Source organism: Pestalotiopsis fici, assembly GCF_000516985.1.
Source record: "Pestalotiopsis fici W106-1 unplaced genomic scaffold PFICI_Scf_1, whole genome shotgun sequence".
NCBI lineage: Eukaryota > Fungi > Ascomycota > Sordariomycetes > Amphisphaeriales > Sporocadaceae > Pestalotiopsis > Pestalotiopsis fici.
This window is the reverse complement of record NW_006917091.1, coordinates 3,472,184-3,488,644: the sequence shown is the minus strand read 5'-3', so window position 1 is coordinate 3,488,644 and position 16,461 is coordinate 3,472,184. Positions and strand designations below refer to the sequence as shown.

At 51.4% G+C, this 16,461-nt stretch overlaps 7 protein-coding genes across 7 annotated transcripts; 2 read left to right on the top strand and 5 right to left on the bottom strand.

The window, feature by feature from the left end:
- Positions 1-178: 178 nt before the first annotated feature.
- On the top strand, positions 179-593 carry PFICI_01051 (uncharacterized protein; the record flags this gene model as incomplete). The annotated part of the gene is made up of 2 exons (XM_007829632.1): positions 179-349; positions 411-593. 2 exons carry the CDS (start codon positions 179-181, stop codon positions 591-593), a joined length of 354 nt encoding a protein of 117 aa, XP_007827823.1.
- A 975-nt stretch (positions 594-1,568) lies between these two features.
- Positions 1,569-4,047, bottom strand: PFICI_01050 (uncharacterized protein; the record flags this gene model as incomplete). Its single annotated transcript, XM_007829631.1, has 4 exons — positions 1,569-3,621; positions 3,675-3,688; positions 3,759-3,899; positions 4,012-4,047. 4 exons carry the CDS (start codon positions 4,045-4,047, stop codon positions 1,569-1,571), a joined length of 2,244 nt encoding a protein of 747 aa, XP_007827822.1.
- Positions 4,048-7,597: 3,550 nt separating this feature from the next.
- PFICI_01049 (uncharacterized protein) lies at positions 7,598-8,461 on the bottom strand (the record flags this gene model as incomplete). Its single annotated transcript, XM_007829630.1, has 1 exon — positions 7,598-8,461. The coding sequence occupies one exon, from the start codon at positions 8,459-8,461 to the stop codon at positions 7,598-7,600; it is 864 nt and encodes a 287-aa protein (XP_007827821.1).
- Positions 8,462-9,318: 857 nt separating this feature from the next.
- PFICI_01048 (uncharacterized protein) lies at positions 9,319-11,188 on the bottom strand (the record flags this gene model as incomplete). Its single annotated transcript, XM_007829629.1, has 2 exons — positions 9,319-9,542; positions 9,595-11,188. 2 exons carry the CDS (start codon positions 11,186-11,188, stop codon positions 9,319-9,321), a joined length of 1,818 nt encoding a protein of 605 aa, XP_007827820.1.
- A 1,174-nt stretch (positions 11,189-12,362) lies between these two features.
- On the top strand, positions 12,363-13,958 carry PFICI_01047 (uncharacterized protein; the record flags this gene model as incomplete). Its single annotated transcript, XM_007829628.1, has 1 exon — positions 12,363-13,958. One exon carries the CDS (start codon positions 12,363-12,365, stop codon positions 13,956-13,958), a length of 1,596 nt encoding a protein of 531 aa, XP_007827819.1.
- A 59-nt stretch (positions 13,959-14,017) lies between these two features.
- On the bottom strand, positions 14,018-14,976 carry PFICI_01046 (uncharacterized protein; the record flags this gene model as incomplete). The annotated part of the gene is made up of 3 exons (XM_007829627.1): positions 14,018-14,729; positions 14,786-14,905; positions 14,960-14,976. The coding sequence occupies 3 exons, from the start codon at positions 14,974-14,976 to the stop codon at positions 14,018-14,020; spliced, it is 849 nt and encodes a 282-aa protein (XP_007827818.1).
- A 100-nt stretch (positions 14,977-15,076) lies between these two features.
- PFICI_01045 (uncharacterized protein) lies at positions 15,077-15,826 on the bottom strand (the record flags this gene model as incomplete). Its single annotated transcript, XM_007829626.1, has 1 exon — positions 15,077-15,826. One exon carries the CDS (start codon positions 15,824-15,826, stop codon positions 15,077-15,079), a length of 750 nt encoding a protein of 249 aa, XP_007827817.1.
- Positions 15,827-16,461: the final 635 nt, after the last annotated feature.

Genomic DNA, 16,461 nt, shown 5'->3' with positions numbered 1-16,461 from the left:
GGTGGCCGTTTCAGCATGCCCAGTCGGGTGTGAGACAGGAACGGCCTGGTCCAATGTAAATCCGCCGCCGGACAGCTGGCAACATTTCGATCCACGGAGCTGGAGGCTGGAGCTGGAGCTGCCCACCTCTTGCGCCTTGGCTATCTCGAATACCTAGCACCTGTACAGCCTAGTACGTATGAATGCGCAACGAACAGCTATTCACGAATCACGATTGACCAAATCACCCCTTCCGATTCCTGAACAAGACGACAACCACGACCTCTTGACACAACTAGACACGGCGCACATCGATACTCTCCAGGTGCAGAGCCCTACAACAACCCTCCAGTACAGCGACCCAAGCCGAGTAAACCCTCTTTACAAACATGGCGCTTATCCCTTCGTTCGGTCTGGGCTCCTTCTTCCAGATCGCCGTGCTCCTCCTCAACGCCGTCGCCATCCTTTCTGAAGACCGCTTCCTCGCGCGCGTTGGTCTGTCAGCCTCATCGCACGACCCAGCCTTTGGTGCCGGACCCGGTGGGGACCAGAGCTTCAAGTTTAAGCTCATGAACATGATTGCCAGCGTGCGCATGCTCACGAGAGGTACGTAGCCTTCGCCTTCCGCCTTACTGCTGGCAGTCTGCTTCTCATCCCCCCCCTTCTGTATTCCCGTGGATGATCTTGTTCGGTTCCTCAGCGTCATTTCTGTGGGATATGAGATGCGAAGCAGGACAACGCAGGATAGGGTATTCATGGAAATTGCGTCAAGAGGCACATATCTCAGTTCCTGACTAACATTCCATCTTGCGCAGGGCCACTTATCTTAGTCAATACCTTGATAATACTCTACGAGATTGCGCTTGGCTGAAGCGATTCGCATAGCCGATATTCTACACATCCAGGTGCCACAGTTCGGAAACTGGCAGTTCGATAGTGGTCGCGACACGGCAAGATATTTGCATTTACATTACCAGCTGGGCGTTCCGGAAAGGCAAGGCGCGACTTGATCACAAAAAGGGGAAGCAAGGTTGCCCTCGTGGAAAGACTCATTAAAAACATGATTGTTAATAGACACCACAAACACCAAAAGTTGGTGAGCGGAAGGAGTGTTGGAACGTTCAAGGTTGGACTGCAATATCGTTCAGGCCCATGGTTGAAAATGGGAGGACTGGAACATGATGCGCCGCCATTCTCAGGTTATAGGGACCTGCAACGCCTCGAATGACAGGCAGCTTGAAGTTCAAATCACGTTCGCAAAATACAATGCCACACTTATACAGCCAAATCCTTCCCATTTCACTTTTTTGTGAGTCCACATATGTTGGACAGGGCGTGCGATGTGACGCCAGAGAATTATAATACATACAAGGGCTGTCACAGCATAGCCAAGCCGGATCGCTGATCCCTATGTGGTTGTGCCTACTTCGTCCTCGGCAATATCCAACCTGCAATCAGCTTCGCTCCCTTATCCTTTCGGCTCAAACCGAGTTAGCTCTAATATATAGTACCAAGAGGGAAGTCCCTCGGGAACGAGATTATGCTAACATGCACAATATCGTACAGCCCTCCAATGTCGAACCAGATTCTCAAGACAAGATTGTACTCTTCTTCCGTCCGAGGCTGAAGCTGAATCGCTCTTTGGTCTTCTGCGGAGTGGAAGGAGTAGTAGGGATACCGTTTACCCCCTTGCCATGCTCTGCATTATGCACTTCAGTGGTGGGAGTCTCAGGTACTGGTGGGATATCCACACTGCTGTCCCGTCGTGCTTTGTCTTTGCCTAGGAAGGCAAAACTTCTCCTCGACATTGACTTGCTGCCCCTGTGGTGGCGGCTCAGGCCGGGGCTATCGTGGGTAGTGACAGATGCAGCTCGGTCTCTGTTCTTCGAATCTGCCTCGGTAGCCATCTTCTTGCTCTCATCGAGAGCTTTCCGTAATTCATCTGCCTCATTCTTACGAGCTTCCCGAAGTTGTGATTCTCGCTCTTTCCGCTGTTTCTCTTTAGCCTTGATCTCCTCTTTCTCTGCTACCTTCCGCGCCTTCTCGGCTGCCTTGGCTTCCTTCTTTTCGGCCTTCTTTTCATCTTTGGACTTGGTATCAGATCGTGGAATGGTTGTGTCAAAGTGAGTAATCGGAACCTCCTGTTGGGGACTGGAGGGCGCTTCGGGCGCCGTCAAAGCATGGTCCAGGTTAGCTAGAGCATGTTCCTCTATGGGCGACGTTGGTTGAGTTGTTTGTCTGGTAAGTTCCAAACCTCCATTGGTATTGATTTTACCCGCCTCATCTGAAGCAATGTCGGCCTTTTCACTCGCTATTCGAACTTCCTCCAAGCCTTCTGCTTCTTGCTCTGCGCGAACCTTCTCAAAAGTAGTCTCGCGGTAGAATAAGACATAGGCGCATGCCATGCCAGGTTTGTCGCCAAAGAAATTGCGCACATAGTGCTTGTCCACTGGCTCGACCATCTCGTCGTCAAATAGCAACCAACCCCGGTCCTCGGTCTTGATGACTGATACATAGTGGCCATGATACGCATTGCCACCAATGTGAATAATGACGGCATACAGTTCGTAAATTCTGTCGGGATCTTCTGCGTCGTCTGTTGTATTGAACATGCGAAGATGGTAGGGGTATACTATACGGTGGAACAACTTCTGCAGGCGACTATAGTCTTCGGTGTACTTGAAGCGCTTCAGGTGTAGTGCCAGAACCTTGGGCAGCTGCTTGATCTTCATGCGTTTTTCGGCCTCTTGTAACCCACCGCAATGGTCGCAATGGAACTTGTTCCTCTCGCAAAGCATTTCTTCGGCCGAGAACTTTTGCAAACAAGACGTTACAGAAGAGTGTTCTTCGAGATCAATCGACAAATCCAGAAAAGTCTCGTCTCGTTGTGAGGTAGTTTCACATGTCAAACACTTGGTCTCTGATGTCAGTACACCTTCGAATATGTCGTGGACCCAGCCGGTGCCTGGCGAGTTGATTCCGTTCGACGTATGTGTAACCGCAGCCCCCAAAGCAGACTCGACCGATTTGACGAGGCCGTCTTCTGATCGACTAGCCTCGCGTTCTAGCATTCTCCGCGCGTTTGCCTCGACATTAGCAATGACATCGTTCAGGATCAGCCCGTAAAATTCGTGAGCATCCTGGTGCATGGAATTGCGGAACATTTCGTTGTCACGTTTGAAGATGTCGAGAAATCGCTGGGGACTGAGGACGCCTGTCCTGCTGTTAGTCTCGACAAGAGCCATGAATATGTCGCGCAAGCCCGTGAAGGAGCATTCATCCATGCCATAAGCTCCTGGGTTTTCTTGCGCAAGTTCTAGTATCGGCCCTTTGAGCATTGCCTGCTTCTTCTTGTATTCTGGCGTATCTGGCTTGTCTTCTGGCCGAACTCCCTGAGATGGGGGGACTTGTCCCGAGTTGATGGCTTTCCTCCTCGCCAGTGCTTCGGCTGTTGTGACGGGTTTGGCATTGCCATTAGATGCCGCCGCATCGCCATTTTCTGCAAGTGTTCGAACAACGACATTGACTTTCGGTTTGTAGTTTTCGGAGGGTGTGTCGGCCGGCGACAATGGCGGATACTGGAGAACATGTTCTCGGAATGGCACTGTGTAGTAAAGGGCTTGGACGATTGAGTTGCAATAACTGTATTGCCGATGTTAATATTCCATTGTGCGCCAGACTTGCGGGGCGCATACCATGTGTTACCGAACTACAATGCGCATGTTAGCGACAGAAACGAACCACCAGTCGTGGCGCAACGGATTGCGTAGACAACTCACATTCTCTAGACCGAAGTACTTGTCGCTTCCGTCACCACGTACAGGGCCGGCGTTCTGAAGCATCTTTTCCAAGGGAGTCAACTCTGGAGGTGGCTCCTCTTTCTTCTTCTGAACATCTTTGCTGCCGTTGGCCGAGCCGCCCTGTCTCGCGGTTAGCCGAATACGCTTGGAAAGGAATTGCTTTCTGTTGGGCCCGCGTCGTTGAAGAGTTGCGCAAGGTCTGCGACGACAATCACAAGGACAAAGTACTTACACCGGCTCCTGGCTTCCACTTGTTCAAGAAACTCATCGTTGCGACTGAAGTTGTTGCAGTGGTCGTCGTTCACGGTGGCGGAGATAGAGGAGTTAGAACGGAGCAGTCAGAAGACGCCTGCAGCCGACCAGACGCTGCAATGAGCAAGGGAAGGAGGAAGATTGCTTGGCATGCGACCGTCGATGGTGTCGAAGTGAGTGAAGCATGGAGATTGAAGTGAATGGCAGAAGGGTATGATCAGATCAATTAGCGACCCTGGGGCTCCTCAGAGGGAATACAAGGACGTAGGAATCTTTGCAGTTGCGGGATGAAAGTCAAGTAATCCTGCGGCGCAGGTTTCGTTCTAGGTAGCTTCTAAGTCCCTCGTGGATGTTCCGGGACTCGGGCAATTGGTCCAAAGCCGCGGCGGCGGCGACGACAAAGACAAGCTGAGATGGAATGGGGGATTGTGTGGAGAAAGGAACTAGTACCTAGTAGCTAGGTACAGTTTGGGGGGTAAAACTTGGGGCCAGCTTGTCGCTAGGTACATAGGCCTCGCCTGCGCTAGCTATCTAGGGGGGGGGGGGGTACCCAGCGGAATGGTCGAAATATGTACTAAACCCTGGTGGTTAAGAAATTACACAAACCCGTACAGGTCATTAATGGCAGGCAGGTCGCAGTGACGCTATGAGAAACGGACTAAAGATTCCCTCCAGTTTGCTAAGGCCGGACGGAGAAGAGTCGCGAGGCACGAGGAGTTTACGAGCTAGAACTTGCTGAGAAATGACTCGGCCTATGGTTTGTAATAGAAACCATCAAGCTAACATTGAGGGTCGAGGAGGCTCAACCGGCCAGTATCATGAATTCGTCCGAGAAGCCTTCGGAACAACAAGCCTGATTGAAGAGACAAGGCGCTTATCGAGAGCAAAGCGAGCGGCCCGCTTGTCTGGACACCTTGAATTGTGATAGCCAGCCTACCGTCTTCTTCACGTTACCTGCGACCTAGAATTGTACTTGGCTGTATCATCCCACCCACGGGATTTCGGTTGACACGAATGTAACCAGGTAGGTAGATAAAGGCTATACAGGTGAATGTGGATCAGGGTGCACCAAGGTGAAGAGATGGAGTGGGATGTGCTACCCAGATTCAGCCAGCCTCTGTTTGTACGTGTCCGGCCAGTGTAGCGTACAAGCTATGCAACAACCATCAACTCACTCAGGTTGCCTGTCCTATTGGATGCCCTGTAAATTCTAGGTACCATTGCATCTACGAAAGATTTTCCATTCCATTACTGTAAAGGCTACACGAAAATTGAGTTATGATCTCGGATGATGGCATTGATAGGTCGGCCCATCGGAACGGCTTGCGCACGTCTCATCTGATACATCATCGCACTTAGTTGGGTGCCAACAGCATGCAACGAACGGGCAGGTGCAGTAACTAGGTTCACTGACAATTCCTATCAATGTTTGTAGGTTCCAATGTACGTCCTTTGACAGGAAGTATCAATTGGACCCTTGATGAAAGGACTGTGTTCAATCTTGAGCTGACAGCTCGCTTAGCCGGACGCATGTCTGGATGTGGTGACAGTGACAAGCCCATTCTGGTATCCTTGACGGGCTCGATCCCGCAGCTCATGATTTCCATGGTAATGGACAACGCCCGCTGAAGATACAAGGAGAATCAATCCTGCAAAATAAAACTAGAAAACAACATATAGCATTGCAAGGACACCGAACGATTTCGGCAGTTTGAACGCCAAGTGCTTGTTTACCGGCAGAGTCAGGAAGACTCTCTCGTAGGCGAGTGGAAGCTCTCTCATTACGTATCATGATTCTAACCCCAGGATACGCATGGCCCTTTTGGCCTTGATACCCCGCGAGCGACAAATGCACTCCATATTATTTGGTGGATAGACCAAGGATGGCCGCCAAATTGATTGGCAAATTACCTACCGTAGCCGCCTGATGAAGAACGAAACATGGACGGACTACTAGATGCTCATTACTAATGAGCTAGGACTGTATATCCAATATATAATCGACACCTGATCTGTGATTTGCTCCCTGTGCGTAATATTTGCTCGCGAGGAACCACCAGTTCCTCGATTGTACTAGGTTACAGAGGGAATTGGTGGGGTCACAGGTGCACGAGATCCAGCGCCACGGATGCGCTCAATGCAGGACATAGTACACTAAGAGGGGTGGTACACTACAGGCCCAAATACTCTCTGTACAGTGACCTCCAGAAGTAGTAGATAAAATTGCCTGCCCAGACCGTACTTCAACATTACTGTAACTAAACCAGGCATGGTTGGTTGGCAGTACCTGGTGATCATGTTCTTGGACTTCTAATAAGCACGTCCATCTTAAAGCACGAACCCTTTCCCTTCGACTGCATGTCCATCACCATGACCACCCCGGAAGCAGGCAAGATTCTTGTCCCTTGATTGTGATACAGATGTGACACTGAACGAGGTCTGTCGTCATTACAACGTGGCAAGTGGAACAGAAAACGGGCCATTGGCCGAAGCAAGTGAGATAAAAAAGGCGCTGAGGCCCCTGGAGTTTGTGGGGTAATCATCCAAACGATGATGACCAGGCAAGGGCACTGTTCAGCACTATTAGCAGCAACCGAAGATCCAACAAGCTCCAGCTGCAGGCGAGACAATTTTATTGCATGTCGCTACGCTCTGCAGTTTGATACCACATCAAGAGGATTCGATTCCTGGCCATTATGACCAGCAATCCTCACAGGTTGCTACACTTCTGACAAACTCTCCTCCAATGGAGCGATCAAGCCCCCTCCAAACTCCAAACCCAAAAATCCCTCGATGGACGTTCTTGGCGGCAGGCTCTATACACACATAGCATACCCTCCCGTCCGTGTTCCTTCTCGTCGAACCATCCCTCATCGAGATTGACCAGAGTAAGACCGCCCCCCCCCCCCCCCCCCCCTCCATGGCGCTCCGTGGCCCTCCATGAGCTAGAATCCTGCGGAACGCAAGACCGGGAAAAGCTACTCAGATCAAGCTCGCCCAACCAAAGTCAAACTATCCAGATCAATGAGGGCCACTGATCATCGCCCAGGCATAAGCGCAACCGAGAAACGGCCGGCCCGCCGCATCGTGGCTTTCGCATGAGTGGTGCGTCTGGGGAAGATGCTGATCTTGTTATTTAGTAGCCCGGTTTCCCCCCAACCGCCCACCCCAACACCAATCGTAAAACTCGAACGAGCGAGACGGGACTGCATTAGAATGAGGGGAAATCTACCAATCCCGTACAGTCCCGACAACATGGTAACCTGCATCCAACGGTCTCTCGAACCAATTGCTTTCCTGAGTGCACCACCGGGGGGTTTATGTTGGTTGCTTTCGACGCATGACGCGGCCCACCTGAATTAGCTTGACATCAACCACTGTAGTGTACGTATCGGAACATGGACGGGTCTCAACTCTGTCCCCATCTATTATAGCAATTTCTGGCACAGTAGAGGTGAGATGGAAGTGGTATAAACAATTGCTGGCTAGTTAATACTTGCGAGATACTTTGATTCAGCAATCCATCTGGCCGCGTGTCGATAAAGATTCGCATGGGCGGAAACAAGTCAATTAAATACTTTAGAGTATCGCATTGCAATTGGACGCTCGCCAAGTTTTGTGAGCATGTCTTTGTCCCTCTCATGTTTGAGCACAGAGTCAAGCCATATTCTCAAACACCAAGCGGCTACAAGCACATCAAGCATTTCTTGCTTCAATATGCTCGTCACTTCCAACTTGTGCTCGGTGTCCGAAGCAATCTCCAAGGCGACCTGATTCCCATTTTCATCCTTCCAGGTATGAAACTCTTCCTTCTTCTTCCACTCGACCGTAAATATGCTTTGCGCCTCGTCCTCCTTTGTCTCCCTGACCACCGCACGCCCTTCGCTCTCGCCGCCCTCGGGCTTGACCCGAACCACCTGGGCGCTGGACCGGGAGGACAGGAAGCTCGACTTGAGCCGCAGGCCCACGTCGCCGAATGTCTGCCGCGACCGGCTCCGGCACCAGTAGGAAACCTCGTGCTGGCCGCTGCTCCTGCTGGGCCACGACTCGCTGTATTTGCCGACCAAGGGCAAAGAGTGCGGGCGCTCGAGGTCGTACAGGTGACGCTTTCGCTCCTTGACCACTGGCTGCCCGTCAGACTTGTGGCGCACCTCGTGGTCTAACCTCGAAAAGGTGATGCTCCGCGTCGCGTTGGTGCACACGGCCACGCCGCGGTTCAGCTCGTATAGTGGCTGCGGGTTGTAGTTTGCGGCAGAAACAGGCACGACGTGGTGTCCAGATAGCATCAGCGTGTTGGGTGTGATTGATGGACCAGCCGTATCCCCAACCGTATCCTCGTAGCTTGGTGGTAAGTCCCCTGGCTGCACTGGTGCTGCCTCGCGAGCCACTTCTGACGCAACTGGATTTGATTTGTCTTGCTGAGAAGTCATGTTTCTATAAATTTCATTAAAAATTAATTCAAAAGGATAAGTCTAAAGCTGTGTGATTGCTTGTGAGACAAGTACATGAGATATATATGAATTTCTAAACGCAACAATTGTGTCGTCGACGGGTAAGCAATGCCGCCGAGTCGGTAGGAATGTGGCTAAGCACGCGAAGCACATGAGCCAAGAAAGATTGGCAACCTCTAAGCCTTCAGTGCTGTGCGCCGATCTGGGCCCGCCGTCAAAGGATGTACATAGTGGCTCGCTCAACTTGGGCCACGTGCAAAATGATCTCTGCTGACTATTGTCTTACACCGGCATGAACAATGTATTTGAGTTTAGGTTCATGCATGTCTTGCACTCTTGGTAGTCGAGACTATAAATTGTAAAATTTAAATTGGCGGCCTCTGACAGAAAATTATTGCATCCCTATAGTAAATTACATTCATGAAGCCCACTTGCTTTGTTTTTGTTTATGCTTTTTCCTCCCCATATCGCTCTGAATGATTACCATGCCTAGTAACGACGTTTGAAAATATTTCATAGTCTCATGGAGAGGAGTAAGAAAAAAGAAGAGGGAAAGAAATCAACGGCTTCCTGCAACCTCCACATGGCCTGCGAGGCTGTTCATACAAATTTGAAATTTGAGAAAGCACAACTATGCAATCCTACAGAAAGATACTGACACCAAAACCACCGCTGCTCGAAGTAAAATAAAATCATTGACACCATCCTTCTGAATGTGAAGTCGATCACATTTACCAATATCAGGTCTGGCAATGCAGACACCTTTCATTTTAAGCGTGCTGATGTTCCTTCGCGGCAAAAAAAAAATCCATTCATTGCTTCGTGTCGCTGTGGGTTCAAGCAAGGCCCATGAATGTAGGTGCGCCGAGAACCCAAGTCATGTTGGTCATGGTGCAAGACCCATCGCTTGGAATGGTTCCTTGAGGATAAAAATCATCGGGCAGACTAGGCACGGCAGTTGTTTGGATATTGCCCCCGGTGCCGGTGGTATCAATTGTCACGGGAGGTGTGCTAATCGCTGGGGCCTGGGTGATCAAGGTGCCGTCCCGACATTGCAATGCTATAGTACTCGTTAGTCATTTGCAAGTATTAATCTGCAATAAGAAACATACCAGAGTATACCAAGAGCACCACGGGGGTGCACTGGAAGGGAATCGCAGACTGGCTGACGAACAATGCGTATACTTGGCCGTATTGGTCCTGGCAGAAGGTTGCGCTGCCGCCAGAGAACGCATCATTGGTCCAGGTGAGATAAGTATCTGCCACAATGGAGAAGAGAAGAGAAATGGAGCCTTGCTGCTCGACCTTGAAAGGCGCGTATGCAGCATTGGGATTCGTCGAAATGCGTTGGCTTCCTGAAAAGAACTCGCCATTCCTGAGAACGAATGGTGTGGCGTCGGTACATGAGAGCGGGTTGACAGGGCCAGCACCACCGACGAATCCTGCTGTTGTTCCTGCTTGGCGTCTAAACCCTCTTGCTTGAAGGGCATTGCCGCTCATGCCATCGGATTCTGAAGTAGGCATGACTGCCAGAATGACAGGGTCCGATCTGTCCGTGACGGTTGGTGCAGAGGACGAGCTTGATATGGTAGCTCCAGGTGTGACGCTCTGATTGTTTGTTGGTGACGTGGTCTCAGGGATAGAGCCGCCAGGACTAGTACCGGTGTTGAAATCGTTACTTGATGTTGGTCCGGAGCTTCCTGTGGTCAAACTGCCAGAGGTTGGCCCCGTGTTGGTCACACCGCTACCGGATACTCCAGAGCCTGTTGAAGAGGCATTCGAATCTGAAGCTCCAGTAGAGCCAGAGGCAGACAGGCTCTCCATTGATTCGAAAGACGAGCCTGATGCAGATGCACCTGGACTTTGTTCCCCTGAAGCTGTTGATGCCGTTGATGCCCCAGGCCCAGTGTCTGATCCGGTTATAGTTCCAGTATTGATACCAGAGGAAATGGCTGTATTGCTGGAGCTCTCAGAGCCAGTGCCAGTACTGGAACCAGAGGAAGCAGTCGTGTTGCTGAAGCTCCCAGTGACTGTACTGGGATTAGCACCAGAGGTAGCTGTGTTGCTCAAGCTTCCAGAACCAGTATTGGTACCGGAGGCCGCAGCCGTGTTACTTGAGCTCTCAGAGCCAGTACCAGTATTGATGCCGGAGGATGCAGCTGTATTGGTCACGCTCTCGGTGCCGGTCGGCGAGGCAATCGAGGTTGAGCTGTTCTGACCGACTTCCACAACTTCCACTTCGCTCTGCCGCAGTGCGAGAATGACATTGAAATAACTGAAGCCGTCTCGTTTGGATGTTTGTCCACCACCACATCGTTGGCTCTTATCACCGGGGCATTCCTCTTGACAATTCGTCCGGTCATCGCCAGGGTATCCTGGTGCCACGGTTTCTCCGCAGAAACATACACCTTGATTGTTCGAGGAGAGCGACTCGCCACTGCTGGCACAATAACTGGCACAGTTGGATGCAGTGTCACCAGCCGTCGTATCATTTCTATATTTGTCCGTGGCGTTGTCTCCCACAAAGGGACTTAAGCCTGCTGGCAGTCCGTAGCAGCCGACATATTGAATAACAAATGTTTCGCTGCCGATAACTGCGCCAGTGTTTGGATCGAACACCGCAAGGGAAGCGAACTCGGCCGTCCCGGGTTCGACGTTGTCCTCGTCGAAAATTGCATTGAAGGATTTGACTTCTTGAGATTCCATAGTCACTGTAGGACGGGTGGAGGAAGTTGTGTCTGAAGTCAAGTCTGAAGACGTGGCCGAAGTGGTACTGATGCTGGAAGCTGGGACACCAGAGACAGTACCACTGGTGGTTACTTGACTTTGTGGCGAGCCTGCTGAGCCCGTTGAGCCTTGGGCAGCTGTTGAAGAGGGTCCAGACCCTGGTGACGAAGTGTCCCCGGGCGTATTTGAGCGGTTGACTGATGGACTGGCACCAGAACCGGAAGTACTGGGATTCGAGCCTGAAGAACTGGTTGGCGCACTTGAACCAATGGAAGAACTTGAGGAAGCTGAATCACTTGTGCCTTGACCCACAGAACTGGCTGAGAAGTTGTCGGAAGATGATGAAGCCACGCCAGTTTCTGTGCTAGCCGCACCAGGGGCGACAGTCACAATAACGGCAGGAGGATTGGATCCGCTCGCCGCTATCGTAGTTGTCCCTGGAGTCGAGCCAGTTACGGTCGTGGGCACCACAGTCTGGATTACCTCGCCATTCGGCCCCGTAGATGTCCCTGAAGCTGGACCAGTGACTATGGAAGTAGCCCCTGGAACAACTGTAACAATCACACCACCAGAATCTCCATTGCTTGGAGGAATTGTCGAGGTTCCTGCAACGGAGCCAGTGGTCGTCGAGGGGACAATCGTTACGATCACTTGGCCCGGGTTCGAGCCGCTTGCCGGCACTGTCGACGTTCCAGCAACTGACCCAGTGACGATAGAGGTGGGTGTTGTACCAGGAGTCACAGTGACAATCACCACGCCTGAGCTCGTCGAGGTTCCTGCGGTCGGCCCGGTGACTGTAAGCGAGGATGTTGGCGATCCATCTGGATTTCCGCCCGTGCTTGAAGCCGATGAACCAGGCGACGTAGCATCAGTCTGGATCGTTGACCCACTAGCTTGAGAAATAGCAGTCGAAGACGTCAAAGGACTGGGCGTCGCAAAAGAAGTGCCTACAACGCTAGATGCGGCGCTAGAAGATGCAATGCCGGTTGAGACGGAAGAGCCGGTCGAGGTTGAACTCTGAGCCAAGGGAGAGGTTGTTGGGGAGACAGCCGAGGTAGGAGAGTTGGTCGTGGTCGAGCTAGAAGACCCCGATGCTGACAGTCCTGTCGACGATCCAGTGGAAGGAGTAGTCGAGGATGGTGAGGATGATGAGATGGTCGAGACAGAAGATGTAGGTACTGTTGACGGTGTTGTTGTTGTTGATACAGAACCGGACGAACCGGACGAACTGGGCGAATTGGAAGTGGTCGTAGTGGTTGACTGCAAAGTTGGAGAAACAACAGGCGAACCGGTAGACGAACTGCTGGACGAACCGTTGGACGAACTGCTGGACGGTATGCTGGATGGCGAACTGCTGGATGGCGAGCTGTTGGATGAGCTTGTCGTAGCTGTGCTTGCTGAACTAGCAGTAGACGCTGCGGAGCTTGTAGCACCCGAAGAAGAAGAAGCGTTGCTACTTGATACGCTGCTTGATGACGGGCTTGATGTTGGACTTGAAAATGTGGGTGTTGTACTAGGCGTTGAACTGGGTGTTGTGGGTGAGGAGCTGCCAGATGACAAACTGCTGGACGAGGAAGTTGTGGCAGACGTGCTTGGCGAGCTGATCGTAGATGCTCCGGAGCTCACTGCACTTGAAGAAGTTGAGGCTGTGCTTGACAGAGTCGGCGTACTACTGCCGCTTGTCGCGCTCGACCCACTGGATGGGCCAGTTGAAGTGGATGAAGCACTTGAGGTAGATGAAGCACCTGAGGTGGATGAGGCACTTGAAGATGTGGTTGCAGCACTAGATGGCGTGCTACTCGGGCTAGACGCCGTGGTTGAAGATGTTGATGACGAAGGACTGCTGGTGGTCGAGGGTTTCGTTGACGAGGGACTACTGCTGGTCGGTGAACTAGTTGGTGTACTTGTTGGCGCGACTGATGAACTTGGTGATGTGCTTGTGAAGCTCGAAGAAATCGATGTGGCCGTGGATGTGAATGAGGAAGGAGAGGTAGGGGAGGACGTGATTGAAGCAGACGTGGGAGAGGATGAGGGAGAAGAGGAAGGAGAGGGAGAGGGAGAGGAAGAGGAAGCCGACGAGGAAGCCGACGAGGAAGCCGACGAGGAAGCAGGTGAGGAAGCAGTTGAGGAAGCTGATGAAGACGCCGATGAAGACGCTGATGAGGAACCTGACGCGGAAGCTGACGCGGAAGCTGAGGAAGAAGCCGAAGAGGAGGCTGAGGAAGAAGCCGAGGAAGAAGCCGAGGAAGAAGCCGAGGAAGAAGCTGAGGAAGAAGCCGATGAAGACGCCGACGAGGAGGCCGATGATGAGGCCGATGAGGAAGCTGAGGAAGAAGCCGATGAGGAAGCAGACGAGGAAGCTGTTGAAGATGCCGACGAAGGCGCCGATGAGGAAGCTGAGGCTGTCGAGGACGCGACCGAGGATGAGACAGTCGAAGAGGCAGTCGAAGAGGCAGTCGAAGAGGCACTTGAAGAGGCAGTCGAAGAGGCACTTGAAGAGGCAGTCGAAGAGGCAGTCGAAGAGGCAGTCGAAGAGGCACTTGAAGAGGCAGTCGAAGAGACACTTGAAGAGACACTTGAAGAAGTACTCGTAGTAGTAGTGGAACTAGCGGCACTGGATGACGCCGATGAACTTGATGTCGACGTTGGCCCTCCCGACAGAGAAGGTGTAGCTGCTCAACCAGTCAGTAGAAGGCTCTCTGAAACAAGTGTCACTGGTTGCGGAAAACCCAACAGACGGCTACTATAACTCACTTCCAGTACAGCCATACTATGCAATCATGTCAGTCAGCAATGTCGGTCAAAAGGCTAAAGACTACAAGTCTGGCCCTGAAAGGATCTGGTAATACGTACAAGGCGGGTGGTGATTGACGACGACCAAGCCTGATACCATTGACCTCCAGTCGCAGATGCGGCAACGGCGTAGGCCATGAATCTGTTGGCGTCACCACAATTTTGTGCAACGGCGGGATTCTGGCACGGCTCATTGCAATAGTCCATGGCAATTGGTCCCGAGCCGGTTCCGAAGGTGCTTCCGCAGACACATCTAGTGCTGGACCGGGAACCACCAACGGCGGCCCAGTCCTTGCTTTGACTGGCGCAGTATTGCACACACTTGTCCACGTCGACGTTCGTGACGGATGCCTCAACCGTGGCCACTGCACCATTGTAGGACAGTGCTGAACTCACGGCGCCATCGTAGCAACCGTACTGGACATAACTCAGAGTTGACGCGCCCCGCGTTGCCGTGGCCGTCCCGACAAAGCTGGCGGAGCGCGTAACGGTTCCAACGGTGCTGGCATAGGCCACTGAAGAGGACCGCCGCGAGGACAAACTGTATGGTGTGGCGATACAGGAGTATGAGTTTTGGATAGGTGTTGCGGGTCCTCCATTGGCCTCTATCTGGTAGTAACCGGGAATTCGAGGGATATGACAACCCATGAGCCTTGGATTGGCGTATACCGGATAAATCTGGAAGTTAGCATCTCCGCAGCACCTCTGAGTTGTCGGATCGCAACCACTTGAAGCTGATTCAGCATTTGTACTCTCTTGTCATATGCAGGTGTCATTACTCACTGTGTGCCGCTGGCTGAGCAGGACAAATCGCACTTCTTGTTATTCTGGGTATTCACGCTGTCATCATACGATCGCGCTGACACTCCAAAGTCAGTACCGCACTCGCATTTCACCTGGTTGCTGTAATCCTTTTTTTAGTCAACCATGTCAATCTGATCGGTAAAGAGAACTCACTTTCCGTTGTAATACATCTGAGGCGTAGAAGAGTCTTAGAATCGGCTATTAATCGTTACGAAACATGTGTTTTTGGCAACTCACTGTCGAGTCGGTCAGCTCTATTTCCACGACGCTTTACAAGTCTTGGCAAAGAAGAGGCTTGATTGACAAGTACTTTGCCTTCTTGCTATAATGCTTACCATATGTCAATGGAAATCCATATCTGGCACAATTTTCGAAACAGGCCTGAGGGCTTGCCTGGAGCGTATCCCTGTTTGGGTCATCAGACGGCAAGTTGGGTTTGTTGAAGCAACCCAGATATCCATAAGACGAGGCCAGGCCGGCAGTATCTATGGATGCTGGGTTCTGTTCTGCCTCAAACGAAGGGTCGACAAAGATTCTAGCCTTGGTATTTCCAGAAACTTGACCACAGTTCTCCGACCTGTCACCACTGCAGGGGGTTGCGTCCGTGGACAGAGTCTGGGAGTAGCAAGTCTGATCTGAAGACCTTTTGCCGAAGAAACTTGTGCCGAGGGCGGTTCCACAGCGACATTGACGGTCGTAGAGAGAGGCGTAGCGGAAGCCATGGGCGCGGCAGGCCTGGGTACAGAAATTGGGAGTTACGGTACTGTTGATATTGTTTCCGCCAATGTTGTAGTTGGCATAGGCTCGCGAAGGATCCTCACTCTTGTACCCATTTTGCACCGCAAAGGTGAAAGGTTGGGTGCCTGTCGCATCGTAACAACCGAGATCGACCCAATTCTGAGCACTTGTGCATGTAAAAGGTTCGAGATAGAAGCCTTGTCCTTGGACGAGGCCAACAAATACTGCGATGGCAAACAAGCGTATAGCCATCCGTAATCGTGCGGTGATTTGGTAATCCATTTTGACTGTTGAGCTCAACGCTCTAGAAAGCCACACCGTTTAGAAGAACATGGAGTTGGGCAGCAAACAAGTGCCTACGAGAATGATTTTGTACAAATACCAAGCCTCGAGGAAGGGAGGCTATTTTGAAACAGACGATTCGACCAAGGAATGCCCATCTCGTTACCTTACAACTACAGGAATGCTATGATGGCTAGCTATGACTCAGATTACGCTATGTCCCCTATTTCAGGAATGTCGTTGAATTGATGCTGCTCGGCCCGTCGCGCACCAGGGAAGTAATCCGAAGAGCTCTCCCTGGATTGTACCCTATTTCAATGTAGAATTCTTGTTTCATTGAGAAACACTATGAATGTTTGCATGAGCAGGGCTAGATTAAAATTTGGAGTAGCGAAATTGAAGAAAGGGATGGCATTGACGCTTTGCCATTTAAGATATGCATCTCTACGGTGTTGGTCCCTTACACAAAAGTCTAATTTGCTGTGTCTCTACAGCCGAAACAAGGCTCTTGGCAAATGCCTCTACGAGCCGCTCACAGATATCCAAGCTTCGGCTTGCCATTGTCCCGTTTAACAATATGTTTGGAAAGATTCAATATATTTTCTCTATATTGTTTGTCATGATATTTGTAGATG